The sequence below is a fragment of the Melopsittacus undulatus genome, chromosome 8 (assembly GCF_012275295.1).
Source record: "Melopsittacus undulatus isolate bMelUnd1 chromosome 8, bMelUnd1.mat.Z, whole genome shotgun sequence".
Taxonomy (NCBI): Eukaryota; Metazoa; Chordata; class Aves; order Psittaciformes; family Psittaculidae; genus Melopsittacus; species Melopsittacus undulatus.
Genome location: NC_047534.1, coordinates 34,240,539 through 34,253,860, shown reverse-complemented (window position 1 = coordinate 34,253,860; position 13,322 = coordinate 34,240,539). Strand labels below are relative to the sequence as shown.

General features: G+C 44.8%; 1 protein-coding gene across 1 annotated transcript in view; it reads left to right on the top strand.

Moving 5' to 3' along the window:
- The window catches only part of SATB2 (SATB homeobox 2), a 130,511-nt gene extending 121,556 nt beyond the window's left edge, over positions 1 to 8,955 (top strand). The window contains exon 11 of the mRNA XM_034065758.1: positions 5,833 to 8,955. Within this exon, the coding sequence (XP_033921649.1) occupies positions 5,833 to 6,288 (456 nt within the window). The 3' untranslated portion in view covers positions 6,289 to 8,955. The remainder of the gene's footprint in view (positions 1 to 5,832) is intronic.
- The last annotated feature ends 4,367 nt before the right edge of the window (positions 8,956 to 13,322 follow it).

Sequence of the window (13,322 nt, the reverse complement as noted above, 5' to 3'; positions counted from 1 at the left end):
CCGCAGTCTTTAACACAGCTTTATGGTGTCAGGGTGTGAAATCACCACTTGTGAGAATGAGCCCAAAGAAAATACTTCATTTGGGGCTGTGACCAGCGCTGCAGTGTTTACCCAGGGAATGTATTTTCTCAAGGGGGAAAAAAAGAGTTCTAACAGCCACATTTTTAAGAGAAAAGAAGTGAATGCAGGTGCAAATTGTAACTTCTGCTACGGTTTCTTGTACAGACATTCCTAGGAAACCTGTAAAGTGTCTTGGCACAGCAACTGTGTCTAATTAATGCTCTTACCCCTGTGAGCCCCAGGCTGGGGGCTGTCAGGGTGCAAGCCTGTTTATGGCAGCAGCTTGCTTTGTTCTTGTCTTGCACAGCCCGCAGAGACCCGGGGTAAGGAGTGTGTGGCTGTTTGTGTGAATAGGGCATCTCCCAGATTGTTCCTGGAAGATCTGATAAGAGGGATGGAGCCTCCTTCCAGGTACAAGATTTCTTGGCAAGGTGATGGAGGTTGCCTCTTAAGTAAACTCTTATGTGATAGGTAGGCACTGCCCAGGAGCTCTCAGCTTGCAGAGGTAAAGTGTTGCAAATTCCAGCTACAGGTGTCCGTAAAACGCAGCTGAACACTTTGTTTAGGCTTGTCCTGCAACCTCCCTTTGACTTCAGCTAGGCCTTGGGAAGGAGCTTTTCCAGGGGGCTTCAGGAAGTCCATAGTGAATCTGCTTTTGCATTGAGTGGCAAATTGTTGGCAAATCTGGTCACTAGCCTTGAATACTTACAAGGAATGTAATAGATGGCCACTGTTAGATGTACCAAACACACATTCTGAACCTGCGTTTTGTAATGTGTGTGCATTCTCCCTAACTTCTATTTTGGGCTCCTTAAGCAGGCTAAAAACTCACTCTCTTTGGCATAAAAGTCCTTGGTGTGATGGAGTGTTACGGCTGGCCATGAGGGCAATGTGAAGGAAAGCTAAGAGGTGAGACCCCTTGACACAGTGGAGAATAGATTCATAGAATTGTTTAGATTGGAAAAGACCCTTAAGATCACCAAGTCCAACCACTAGTCTAACACTGCCAAGTCCACCACTAAACCATGTCTCTTAGTGCCACATCTACGTGTCTTTTAAATACCTCCAGGTGTGGTGACTCAACCACTTCCCTGGACAGCCTGTTCCAATGCTTGACAACCCTTTCCATGCAGAAATGTTTCCTAATATCCAGTCTAAGCCTCCTCTGGAAAAGAGAAGGCCAATCCATTCTACTTTGCTCCTTGTGGTTTTGGGTTATCAGAACTGGTACTGGCCAGCACTTGCCACTTTGAGGTATCTGTTAGTGCTCGCTCTCTCTGTACACAGAGGAAGGCAGTATCTGTTCAACAAGAGCAGTCTCTGGCAAATGCAGTCTTGTCTTGCAAGAACGGAATGTTTTTGGTGTTACTCATAGTAAGGGGCACCTAATCATCTCAGCAAAACCCGTGGGAAGGGAGCTCACATGACTAATCCTCTTTGCAAGGGGTAGAGCAGACCCCCCTTATGAAACGAAAGAGCTCAGGGTTTTGATGTAGAGATGCAGTTCCTGTTTCTAATCTGCTACAATGGTCGTTCAGGCAATGAAAGGTGGCATTTCACAGGGTGAGCGTTGTCAGCCGATACCTTGCTGCAGTTGGTGCCCGTGTGTGTACCCCGCTCAAGCACTCTGCTTGGCTTCCCTTAGCAACTCACCATTTTCACGTGTCTAGTTCTAGCTAGAAAGTGGGTGGAAATGGAAACAAACATCAGTGGGATAGTGAATCCAGCCAAAATTAAATACAGTGCAGACACAGACTGCAATTACAATGACATTCATCACCCAGTTTGGGTTCGCTCACCTCTCTTTTCTGTGGGAACATGGCTGTCCCAGCCTGACAAAGTCAAGTTTCTCCTGTGGGAGCATCCTGAGATGTGGGGAGTGGATATGTGTAAAGCAGTGCAGTGATCCCTCCCCCCCCAGTAATTCCTGGCTTTGGATTTTAGAAAGACCACAAACCCCTAGCTTATTACAAGTAATCCTGATCACTCCCGTAATGATACACTACATTTTATACTCTCCTAAACTTAATCATTCAATATCTCACTTCCTTCCCTGTAGGCATGTACTATTATAATTTTACACATGGCTTCCAGCTGGTTTTCATTGTGGCCTTCAAATCATATTTCAGTACAGTGCGATTTAAAACCAGTCACTTTATCTTTTAAAGTCAACTTCCATCATAGTCGTTGGCTCTTAAGTTCTGTACCAGGGCTGATTAATGTGTTTGGAAAAATGAGTCTGTCTCTGAGGTCAAAGTCTACCTGAATGAACCTTCGTAAAGCAGCACCTTCCAAAGCTGCTCTGTTCTGAAACCTTGAGAGGACGGCCGTGCCTGTGGAGTTTAAAAATGAAATCTCTTGAAGGGATGGAAAAAATGAGTCCTATGGGCATAGAAGGAAATTTGTATCTTCACATTTGATTTGGAAGTAGATGGGGAGTTAGTGAGGAGGGAGGGAGGGGAAGGGAAGTCATCTCCAGATAGTGGTGGCTTTGGTGGAGGAGGAGGCTGCCCCATCTGTGGCTGGGGAGTGGTGAGGAAGGGCACAGAGGAAGGAGAATGGAGTGGAAAAAGAGGAGCACGATGCACCAGTGCTGGGATGTGCGCCTTTCCCAGCCCAGCACCAGCTCTCTTGGGAGAAGGAAAGCCAAGCGTGGCTGTTGTTTTTACCCCTTCTCTCTGAAGCCCACCATACAGGTGGTATTCTGTGGTAGGTCACACCATCATTTGGGAGCTTTATCTGCACTGGAAAATGTGCTGCAGCCTATGCTTTCATCATGGAAGATCAATGGGATTTCCCTCTTTGCAGTACATACACAGAGCAGCACTCACCCAAAACCCGAGGTGTTATGGCAGGGTGTGCACAGCAGTGTATGAAACCAGTGGAGATTTTGCCTGCAGATTTAAGGGCTTAAATAATGGTGAAAGTGAAATAGAATACATCCTTTTCCTAATATCTACACTGATCACCCTGGGCTGTGTTTTCTTTTCTGGAGAGGTCACTCCAGAAAAGGAAGGGTTAAGTAAAATTATTCTTTCCCTCCCGCTCTCAGCCCTCTCTTTGGTTGATTGCTTTATAGATGCTGTAGGCATCTCTTCATCTCCTTCAAATTAAACATTTTACTGCTGCTGATCCTGTATTGTTGGATTTTTTTCATCATTATATTTGATTGGAAGTCTTGTAACATTTTTCAAGCTGAATCGTTTCTCATGCTATTTGTCAACTGAAAAGGGAAAAAAAGCCCACTTCCAACTCCAACAAGAATGAACTGAGTAATTCACACTCTTCCTGGATGTGTTTCTATCTCTGTTAGCTGCTACTTGAATTCAGCTTCTGATTAGCGATGCTACTTGAGGCTTTTTGTATGACGCTGTGTGTAAATTCCCTGGCAGTTTATTGGTGGTGTTAAACCCTTTCTTTTTTTGGCTGCTCCAGGCATTATAGTGTCAGGGGACAGGACCAGAGGGCACAACAGGGGAGATAATTTGGGTAGGGGCTGTGTGACAAATTTATGGGCTAGGTCCTTGGCTGTTGTCAGCGATCCCAACTCTGCTGCTTTCAGTGCTCCCTGGTGATGCAGGGGTGGATATGACCCTCATCTGTAACCCTCTGCTTGGGGATGTCAGTCCTTCTCTTTGAAAACAAGCCATGGACAGAAAAGCAATCCTCAAAGAGCAGCTGAGCGATTCAGTTCATTGGAATATTATGCTTTTTTTGAGAGATGTAATAACACAAACCAGAATATCTGTCATTTCCATTTGCGTTTCTCCTTTCCCACGGCTCCTTCGTTAGCTCCGTTCCTGTGACACCCTGAGTATTTACATGCTTGGGAGGAAAATGAATCTGTTGGCACTGAAACACACTTGCTGCCTTTCTGCCCATCAGCGGCTCTTGCCAGGAGCGTGGCAAGCCCTGCCTCTCACCTGCTCCCAGATGATAGTGTGAACCTGCTGGTTAGCTGCCTCCTTGTTTGGGTGCTTCCGTCACAGTCACAAGCATCCTTCTGTGGCAGCTGCAGTGACTTGTGCTGCAGTCAGTGGGACGTGTGTTGTGTGTCTGCACGTGTACACTCTCACACACCCACTGCTCATCAAGGTACTGCTGGGGCCGTGGTGCCAGGTCCTGCCTCTGTGCCTGGCGCTGGGCAGCAGGTGGAGGTGAAGCCCCTCAGAGCTGGGGTGCCGCCTCCTGTCCCCCGGTGCAGCAGCAGAAGGGCCATCCCTTGGCCATGCTGCAGGTGGGGTTGTTTTGACGGTGTCTGCTCCAGCCTGTGCTCCTTGGCCACATGTGTGCGGTGGGCAGTGGCTGTGCGCTTGGATGCGCTTTTCAGACAGTGTGAGTGGGGATCACTGATGTTATAAATGACTGTGGCAGCAGCGCTTGATGGAGGAAATGAATAAAGGGCTCTTCAGCACAGAGCTTTTTTATTTGCACAACAGGCTGATGTTGCACAGTGAACTTCCCTCTTGCAGTAGTAGCTTGTCTAATGTAGAGTTTTACTGGGGCTCGCTACATGTGTAAAATTCAGTGCAAGTTCTCAGCACATTTCCATTGTTTATCCTGATTTTTTTCCCTTTAAAGCTCTTTAATGTAGGGTTGATTTCCTGGATGTTACAGTTTGCAGCAGAGATGTTTTCTTCGTGGATGAAGAGCCAGAATTCCCTCTTATTTGTGGAAGGAAATATGTATTCATATTGATTTTGTTAGCTCTGTAGTGTTGAGCTCTAATAATTATTTCTCTGCATCTGAAGAAACCTCTGGGCAAATACAGCCCGCAATCCTGTAGGGGATTTTTGCTGGTAATCTCTCCTGTATAGATTTGGTTTTAAAGAAAGCATATGGAGCTCCTCTGTATTTCTAGCAATTCAGATCAGGTGGTTTTCCCCTGGAATAAGGGCTGCACAAGCCCTTTCTTAGTCATTTTAAGTGGCTGTTAGGAAGATTAAGAGCTACATATGCTTTCTTTAAACTTGCCGAAAAGGAGATTCTGCTGGTGAAAATCTGTTGCAAGACTGAAAAGTGTGTTTGCCCAGAGGGTTTCTCAGAATGGGGGTTATAATTATGTGAACTCAGATCTTCTCAACTAGTGAAGTTCAGACAGATGTGATACAGAGAAGTCTGTTCAGGAGACACATTAAAGCCAGCTCTGTGAAGCAACTGAACTAGCTGCGATGTCACTTTTCATGGAAGGGAAATCTTAACAAATCTCTGCACTTCTATTATTCATTTTTTTTTCTTCCATAAAGCAGCTGTGATGGATTTCAATGCCAAATCATTATTTATGATAAAGTAGCACCTGACAGCCCCACGTGTGTCTGGGCCTTTGTGGTACTTGGCATCCAGTAGAAAAGGTGAGAGTCTGTAGCTTAAAAGGATACGAGGAAAAAAGGACAGGGGGAAAGAAGCAAAGGCGGAGAGTGACTTGTCTGAGAACAAGTGCCCAGTCATCGTGACCATGAGACTGTAATCCTTTTTGACTTCATTTTTATTTTGGCTATTTTATATTTCTTTTTAGTACTTGCATTTTGTATTTCTTATTTATTTAGTGGGTTTGTATCTATTCTGTATTGTTTGCCTTTAGCATAACCTTCTCCTTCACTGGTGCAGCTGTCTTACAGGTGAGAAAGACAGTGGGAAATGAATATTAATTTGTGCTTTTCTTCACCAAAACAAAATAGACCCTGTGCAAGTAAAGACCTATGCAAGTGCCCTCATCTCAGGCACTGAGGGGGTCAGCATGTACGTGAAGTCTGTATGTGTTTGATCTTGTAGGTGCTGCACAGACAGCAGTCCCAGCCTGCGAAGGAGAATTCCCCACCTAGAGAAGAGGCTCCTCCTCCACCTGCTGAGGACAGTTGTGCCAAAAAGCCAAGGTCCCGTACCAAGATCTCTTTGGAAGCTCTCGGTATCCTTCAAAGCTTTATCCACGATGTGGGTCTCTACCCTGATCAGGAAGCCATCCACACCCTCTCTGCTCAGCTGGATCTCCCCAAACACACCATTATCAAATTCTTCCAGAACCAACGTTACCATGTAAAGCACCACGGGAAGCTAAAAGAGCATTTGGGAACGGTGGTTGACGTGGCAGAATACAAGGATGAGGAGCTGCTGACAGAGTCGGAGGAGAACGACAGTGAGGAGGGCTCTGAGGAAATGTACAAAGTGGAGCCTGAGGAGGAGAACCCCGACAAAAGCAAGGCAGCTCCAGCAGACATCGACCAGAGATAATGTGAGACAGGAGCGCAGAAAGCAATACATTGATCCAAGGATTTGCTGGGTTTATTTCTAATTTTTTTTTCTCTTTTTACTTTGTGTTTGTTCCCGTTGCGCATGATCCATGTGCAAACCGAATTAATTCAGCATTGCCCGATCAGACATCGCCTTGACACAGACACTCGAGTGTTACACTTCCTTGGTTTGACAGAAGTAATCATTGTAATCACATAGGATTATGCCTTCATTAATCTTGCACTTATGAAAGGGACATCTAGCAAGTAAATGGGAAGAAAAAGTCCTATGAAATCAATGAAGGAAAATTTACAACTCTGTGTGTATATATATATATATTTACATAATATATATATATATTAAAATTGCATGGGATGGAACTTTGCAACCTGAAAGTATAGACTGTGAAATGAGTTCTTTAAAGATGAGACTTGTTTATGTATTAAAACCACTTCACAATGAGTTGCTTTGGCTTTTGATAAACTGCCGCCTGCTCTCAGGGTGTGGTGACTATTTTTGAATTCCTATTTATTTTCTATGTTTATCCCTGATTTCTTTTTTTTTTTCATTATTATATGGCTTCCTATCTGGCAACTTGATGGGTAATTTTTGAGGTATGTATTTAAAGATGTAAATCAACACTGCCAAAAAAAAAAAGAGAAGAGGAAAAAAAAGAGAGAAAATGGAAAAACAAATCAGGGCACCTTAAAAAGAAAACTAGTAAGTTAAAGTACTTTGAACACAATGCACACTTAAAAGGATACAGCATGTTCCACTCTCCAGACAGTCCTTTCCATAGTGAACAGATGAATTTTCATGGGATTCAGAATGACTAAACCTGAAACTCAGTGCATAGAAGACTTGTCTGTTAACGAGGTCTTTATAGAAAGAGAAGAAAGATAACATGTTGAGATCTGATGTATGGAATTCCTACTATGAACCACATTTTACTGTGGATTTTATTTACCTGTTCTCTGTTTCAGATCTTAAATTTTATGAGCTTCCTTCTTGTTGCTTTTTGTTTATACTGAGGTGAAACACTCTCACACACGTGTAAAGTTACATCGGGACACAAAACGCCACAATCCCAGCCACCCTGTCCAGGTAAAATTGCTGACAGACCCAGGGTTTGTGCTGCTGACTTCCTGCTCGCCCTTCTCTCCAGCCCTCCCTCCCTGTGTTCCCAGTTTAGCCGGGCTTCCTCCGTGTCATGCGTTTTGTGCCAGTGAAATGAAGTGTTTTCAGCCACGGGTCCCCTGGCTGCAGCCCACCCCAGGGCTCAGTGCCCCAGGCTCCCTGCTGCGGGGGGACCTTTGCACCCATCCACCTCCTGCCGAAGGGTTTTGCAGCAGCCTAGCTGGCAGCTATGTTACATAAAGCAGAGCTAATACCGACTGACTCTTCAGTGGCATGAGCACTAAAGCTGCAGCCTCCTATAGCATCCACCCGTTCTGAGGCATCATGTCGAAAGAGACACCAAGTAGCATTTCCTTTCCACTTCTGTGCAATGATTTCTGAGACAAGACCTCACCTTTGCTACTTGTGCAGCTGGATTGATTTCAGACGCCTGTTCAAACTGCAGTCATAACCGCACCAACAAGGCTTTGGGGTTTTTTTCCTTTCTTTTTTCACATGGGCTTTTGTGTAACCTTGACAAAGACCTCATGCAATATCACTTTGAAACTTACTTTTTCTGTTTACTACACCAGGCAATGTAATATAACTGTTAATACTATTTATATATTTGAAAGGTATAAAAGGTAGGAGTTAAAAATGAAAACCGAACCTCTATGTGTAGATATTTCCTCAGAACAGACAATATACAGGGAGAAGACGTTGCAATACAAGCTAATTCTAGCTGATCAGTAACCTCTGGAGTTTTTAAGGATTTTTTCAGAACTAATGTTTGAAACATAAGAGTATCTCTGCATAAATTTCATATACCGTTGCAAAATGATGGTGGGTTGCTTACTTAATGCCCCTTTTGCTCTTCATCCTTTATTTCTGTAGTATGCTGCAGCTTTAATCAGAAATTCGATGGTTGCTGCTTTATGTTTCTCTCAGAGCTACTCTTTCAAAACTGTCGTCTTATCCTGTAACTGAAATCACTCCATACATTTGAAAGGAAACTGAATTTTGCCACGCTCCGTAAGGTTGTTCATCCGATGATGGCATCAACATTTGGTATCTTTTACACTTCAACCAAAAATTTTATTAGGTATTTTTTCAATGCTGAGTCTTGCCTTTTTATTTTTAATTTCACTGCCAATTTTGCAGTGGTTCTAAGTGAATCTGTGGGCATTTTAGCCTGTGGTCTTGCCAGAACTTTGCGAATTACAATGCATATATGTCTATTTATTCAATATCCATCATATAATATCTATTTGGAGAAAGAAACTTTTCTTGTAGTGCCTCTTAACAAAGCACAATTTTCCGCCTTTTTTTGTGAAATAAAAAGTAAAAAAAGAAAAAAACAAATTGTGTTTTATTGCGGTATCAACAATGTGAATAAGGATTAACATATTGTAAATGTTCCTTTTTCCATGTAAATCAACTTTATCTTTGTTATCACTAAGTGATAATTAATTTTTAACTTATGTGCATTGTTAGGCTGTTAGAATTTTTTGGTTGTTGAAATAAAAGGCATTCAATAAATATGACTTAATTTGTCAAGTAATTTACTGGGCCTTTTTTCTTTTCTGCTGAATCCAAGTGGAAGAAAGTCTGCAAACTGAAGGGGCTGTATCTGCATATCAACAAATGAGTTGATGGGTGTTCCTGTAAACCTGCAGGAGCCCGCTGGGATGAGCACAGCTAATCTGTTGTGTCACTGGCTGTTTGTGGACATGGGTGTTCACAGGCAGTCTCCGAAGGGATGAGGAGGAGGGAGTGGGTGCCATCAGCCCTTCGGAGAACACACTCAAAACACACACATGGAGATCCGCTTCCAGCCTGCTGTCTTCTTTTGCTGGTAGATTTTTTTCCTGTTTATAATTAAAAAGCCACAAATGACTGCGTGTCAGGAAACTTTTGGAGCACACATGTCCATGGTTAATGGACATAATAAAAGGCTTTATTATATTTATAGCAGGGCATCCTACTGAGTGTCTAGAGGAATGCCGGAAGGATTGATGTATCTGAGAAATGTGTGAAATTATTTGGGGGAGAATAGAGATAAATGGAAAAAATTGCTCAAAATTCTTAAGCTAACAAAGTGGTGAGTGCCTGGATTCAATCCTAGCTGACAGATCATATACTGCACATCAGACTTGAGTTGTCTAGGAACTGAGGTAGTTTTTAAAGGCATTTTTTCTCTAGTTCCTATTCAGTAGTTCTTTTTGTGGCTTATTTGCATCCTTAAGTAAAAAATTAAACACATCTTTGGATATCCAGCCACCTGCTTGTCACTTGAATATAATCTGAGACCAAGTGAAAACAAGTGTCTTTCTGACTGCTCAGGGAATACCTGAACAGCCACTGCGGGCACCTGGAAGCTGTGCACGGCAGTGTTTGGTTGAGTGCTGTTCGGTGGGGTGCACAGCTACTCTCCCTGCACTGATCTCTGAGGGGGCCCTGGGCTGGCTGTTTCCCTGCTGAGGGGGCTGGTGCAAGCAAACAGAACAAACCATCCCCAGACCAGCGGTGCACCCTCTTTGTGTCGGGAAAGGGCTGTAACTCACAACGCGTTCGTGAGCTGCTGTGACGCACAATGTGCTGTAACTCACGACAGCCTGGTGCGGGTGAGCTGCTTCTGCTCCCAACAGCGGGCAGTCCTGTTGCGTGAGGCAGGCAGGCCAGGCTGGGGCTCCGTGGGTCAGCCTCAGAAGGCATGAGCTGGCCTTTGATACTGCAGAGGGCAGATGCTGTGAAGATGCTGATGCTGTTGGATTGGGTATCCTTTGCTGCCTAGCCAGTGGGACAAACAAAAGGAGAAACAGCTCTCACTTCACTGATAGTTTTATACATGCACTCTGTGAGTGTGTATAGCTAAACAATATCTAGGGAAAGACACACTCACACATACATGTTTTAATTGGGGGGAAAATCCTATAAACATATGGGGTTTTATTCCAAACCATAAAAAAATATCATTTAATAGCTGCTATAGCAGAAATATTTCTATTAATGCCTCTACTCCTCTATACTTTACATGCTGCTGCTCCTATTTGTTCATATTTTACTCATCCAGACATGTATTTCCAATTTCAAACCTGCATGAGTGAAAATTAAACATTTTAAGATTAGTATAAAATGGTTTTATGAACATACTGTCTATTGCCTGAAGTTCATTGTTGCTTAGATAAAAGTATCCACTCAATCCCTTCCCACTTACTTAGTAACCAATTATTTGCTCTAGACTAAATGGATTAGAATCCTTTACTGATGAAATTTTGTTTCCATCCTGAACCTGTTAAACAGGGAGGGATAAAAGGGATAAACATGGAGGGATACATTTGACAGTGAGCAAATGGCACCTTAAAATCATAAACGAGTCATTACGAAAAATCTCCACTTACAATATAAAGTGCAGTGATTAATTAAAGATGCAGTTTTAACTTATTTATAGCCATTAAAAAATCATACCGGTTTTAACACAAAATAACACGAGCCAAGTCATCCAGGGGAGAGATGTGCTGGCAGCTTGAGACTCAGGGAACAGGCAGTGTGACAAAGCCAACAGGGAACAGCAAATGCGGGCCACCCTTGAAACCTATGGAAAAGTTCACGGAAGCAAGGATGGAAGGAGGTGGCTCTGGCATCCCTGCCAAGATCCCCTTCTTGCTCATAGACAGTTCAGGAGTGTGAAAGCCCCATCTCACTGCGATGGCAGGAAACCTGTGTGCTCACTCCTTGGCTGCGGTGCAGGCGGTGGGGAGCTTGCCAGCCGGGGAGCGTGCTGCGGGTGAGTCAGCCCCACCTCAGGCAAAACGACGAGAGGGGTGAGGGAGAGACAGCAGCCCCTCGAGCGCAGATTCCTGCAGGCTTTTCCCTCCTTCCCAAGTTTCGGTTGCTGATAGCCAAGGGCTGTTCTTGCTCGACTGGCGGGTGTGCGCCACTGGGGGGGGGGGGGGGGGGGGGGGGGGAGGAGGCAAGGCGAGGGTCAGATAGCCCTCGAGCTCCGGAGCTGTGCTGCTGTTCCCCTGGCTGGTCTGGTTGTGTGATGGGCTGCTCTGCCGCCGAGCAGCTCACCTCTGCCGGGGTCTCATGCACACACCAGGCACGCCATGCCTCAGCCCTGGAATTGTGGCCTGGCCTGCAAGGCAGCGCATGTTGAAGGCAAGAGTCCTCCCCGCTGTCCCGCGCTCGTGTGTCAGAAGCTACAGCCCGTTCCTCCTGAGAGGAGGGGTGTAATTTACCCTTCAGAGGGGTCTGGTCTTGATTTAAAGTACTCAGGAGCTGGAAAAATCTACTGTTGTCCTCAGTAGTTTGTTTGAATGGTGGTTTCTCCTCTGCTAAATCTGTACCATATTCTAAGGGGATTTGTCTGGCTTTCCCTTCCTGGTTTTGGCTTTTTTTAGGCTTTTCTCTTCTGGGTGAAAGTCCCAGGTACTGGAGGATGGGTTTTCCCTCTGAAGTAGCTATTCTGATCAGATGAATTTCCTTGAATTGGGGCTGACTGTGGCTAGTTCAAGGAAAAACCTGCTTTGGCTAGTGACAGAATCTGTACTGCCTTTGAGAGTGCGCTGAGATAGTGACAGGAAGAGAAGCTTTTTAACAAGAAGGCTGTTTGCTGCTTGTGAACCTTGAAAATGCACAGGTACTATCTCGCTTTAATTTACATTGTTTTATTCTGCATATATGCAGAATACATACCGAACTGTAGCTTTCCATCACATACCCGGATCAGCATAGATAGGGCTCTTCAGCCTGAGAGATGGGTCAGGTGCCTTCAGACAAAAATCAGAGCTCTACTGAAGTAAAACAGATGGGTTTGCTCCATAAGGTGGCTCTGAGATCCAGACAGGAATGACAGTGGCAACTGAAGATCAGAGAAGGTAATTTCTCCTTTGTCTCATGCATTCATTTGGCACTAGAGCAAGAATAATAGAAAGGGATTTTGTAATTCTGGGGCAGTGTTTGGAAGTGCTTCATGCTTCTGGCACTGCCAGGACCTGGCATGCATTCCCCCTTCTAGGAGTTTACCTGGCTGAGACCTAGGTCAGCTCCTTTGCTGGTGAGAGCTGTAGTGAAGTGAGCAACAGACAGGGAGAACAAACCTGATTGCTGCTCACTACTGAAGTGAGACCAAGGATGAGTGCACACAGTGCGTGGCTCTGAGTGCTCCATGCTGCAGGCATGGGGAGGTTTCCAGACCTGCTCCCATTACCACACCAGGCTGAACGTGCCACTGGCCAATATGTGCCTTAGGCACAACTGAGGGCTTTCTGAGGGACTGATTTCCTTCAGGGTGGAAAGTGCCAGCCAAACACAGAGTAACTGCACATGGATGGACCACAACCCTTCTGAAACGAAAAGAGTTACAGAAATGTTATAGCCCCTATCTGTGCCCCTGCAGAGGAAGACATCAGTCTTGGTCTTGTTGAGGTGTCACCAGCAGGCCTGTGCCTGCCTGTTTCTTAACCCATGTTCTGCAGAGCTATAAAGCCAATGTTTGAATGGATGTGCTTCATGCCGTGGTAGGGCTGTGAAGTACAAAGTTAACTGCTAGCATTGCCCTAAAGGGCAATTGCTCCCAGAAAAGCTATTTTCTAATGCAGTTCTCATCTGTTTCATATCACACTCCTCTGTGCACTGTAGAGCTGTTAAGGTAGCATGAAACAGTGTTGGAGGTAATGTCATGCCCTCCTCAACACCTAAAACACAACTGAGCCGTTTTGTCCACTGTGCTTTTCTTTTATACGGATGGAGGTGGGAGAGCACCTTTCAAGGCTGCATAAGCTGGCATGGTGCTGAGGGCAACAGAGCTGCTCTGTCACATCCTCAGGAGGTCAGCTCCTGGGTTACAATAACTGAACAACCTGAGCATGAGTGGCAGTGCCCGAGCAGCAACCATCACTATGTCCCCAAATACT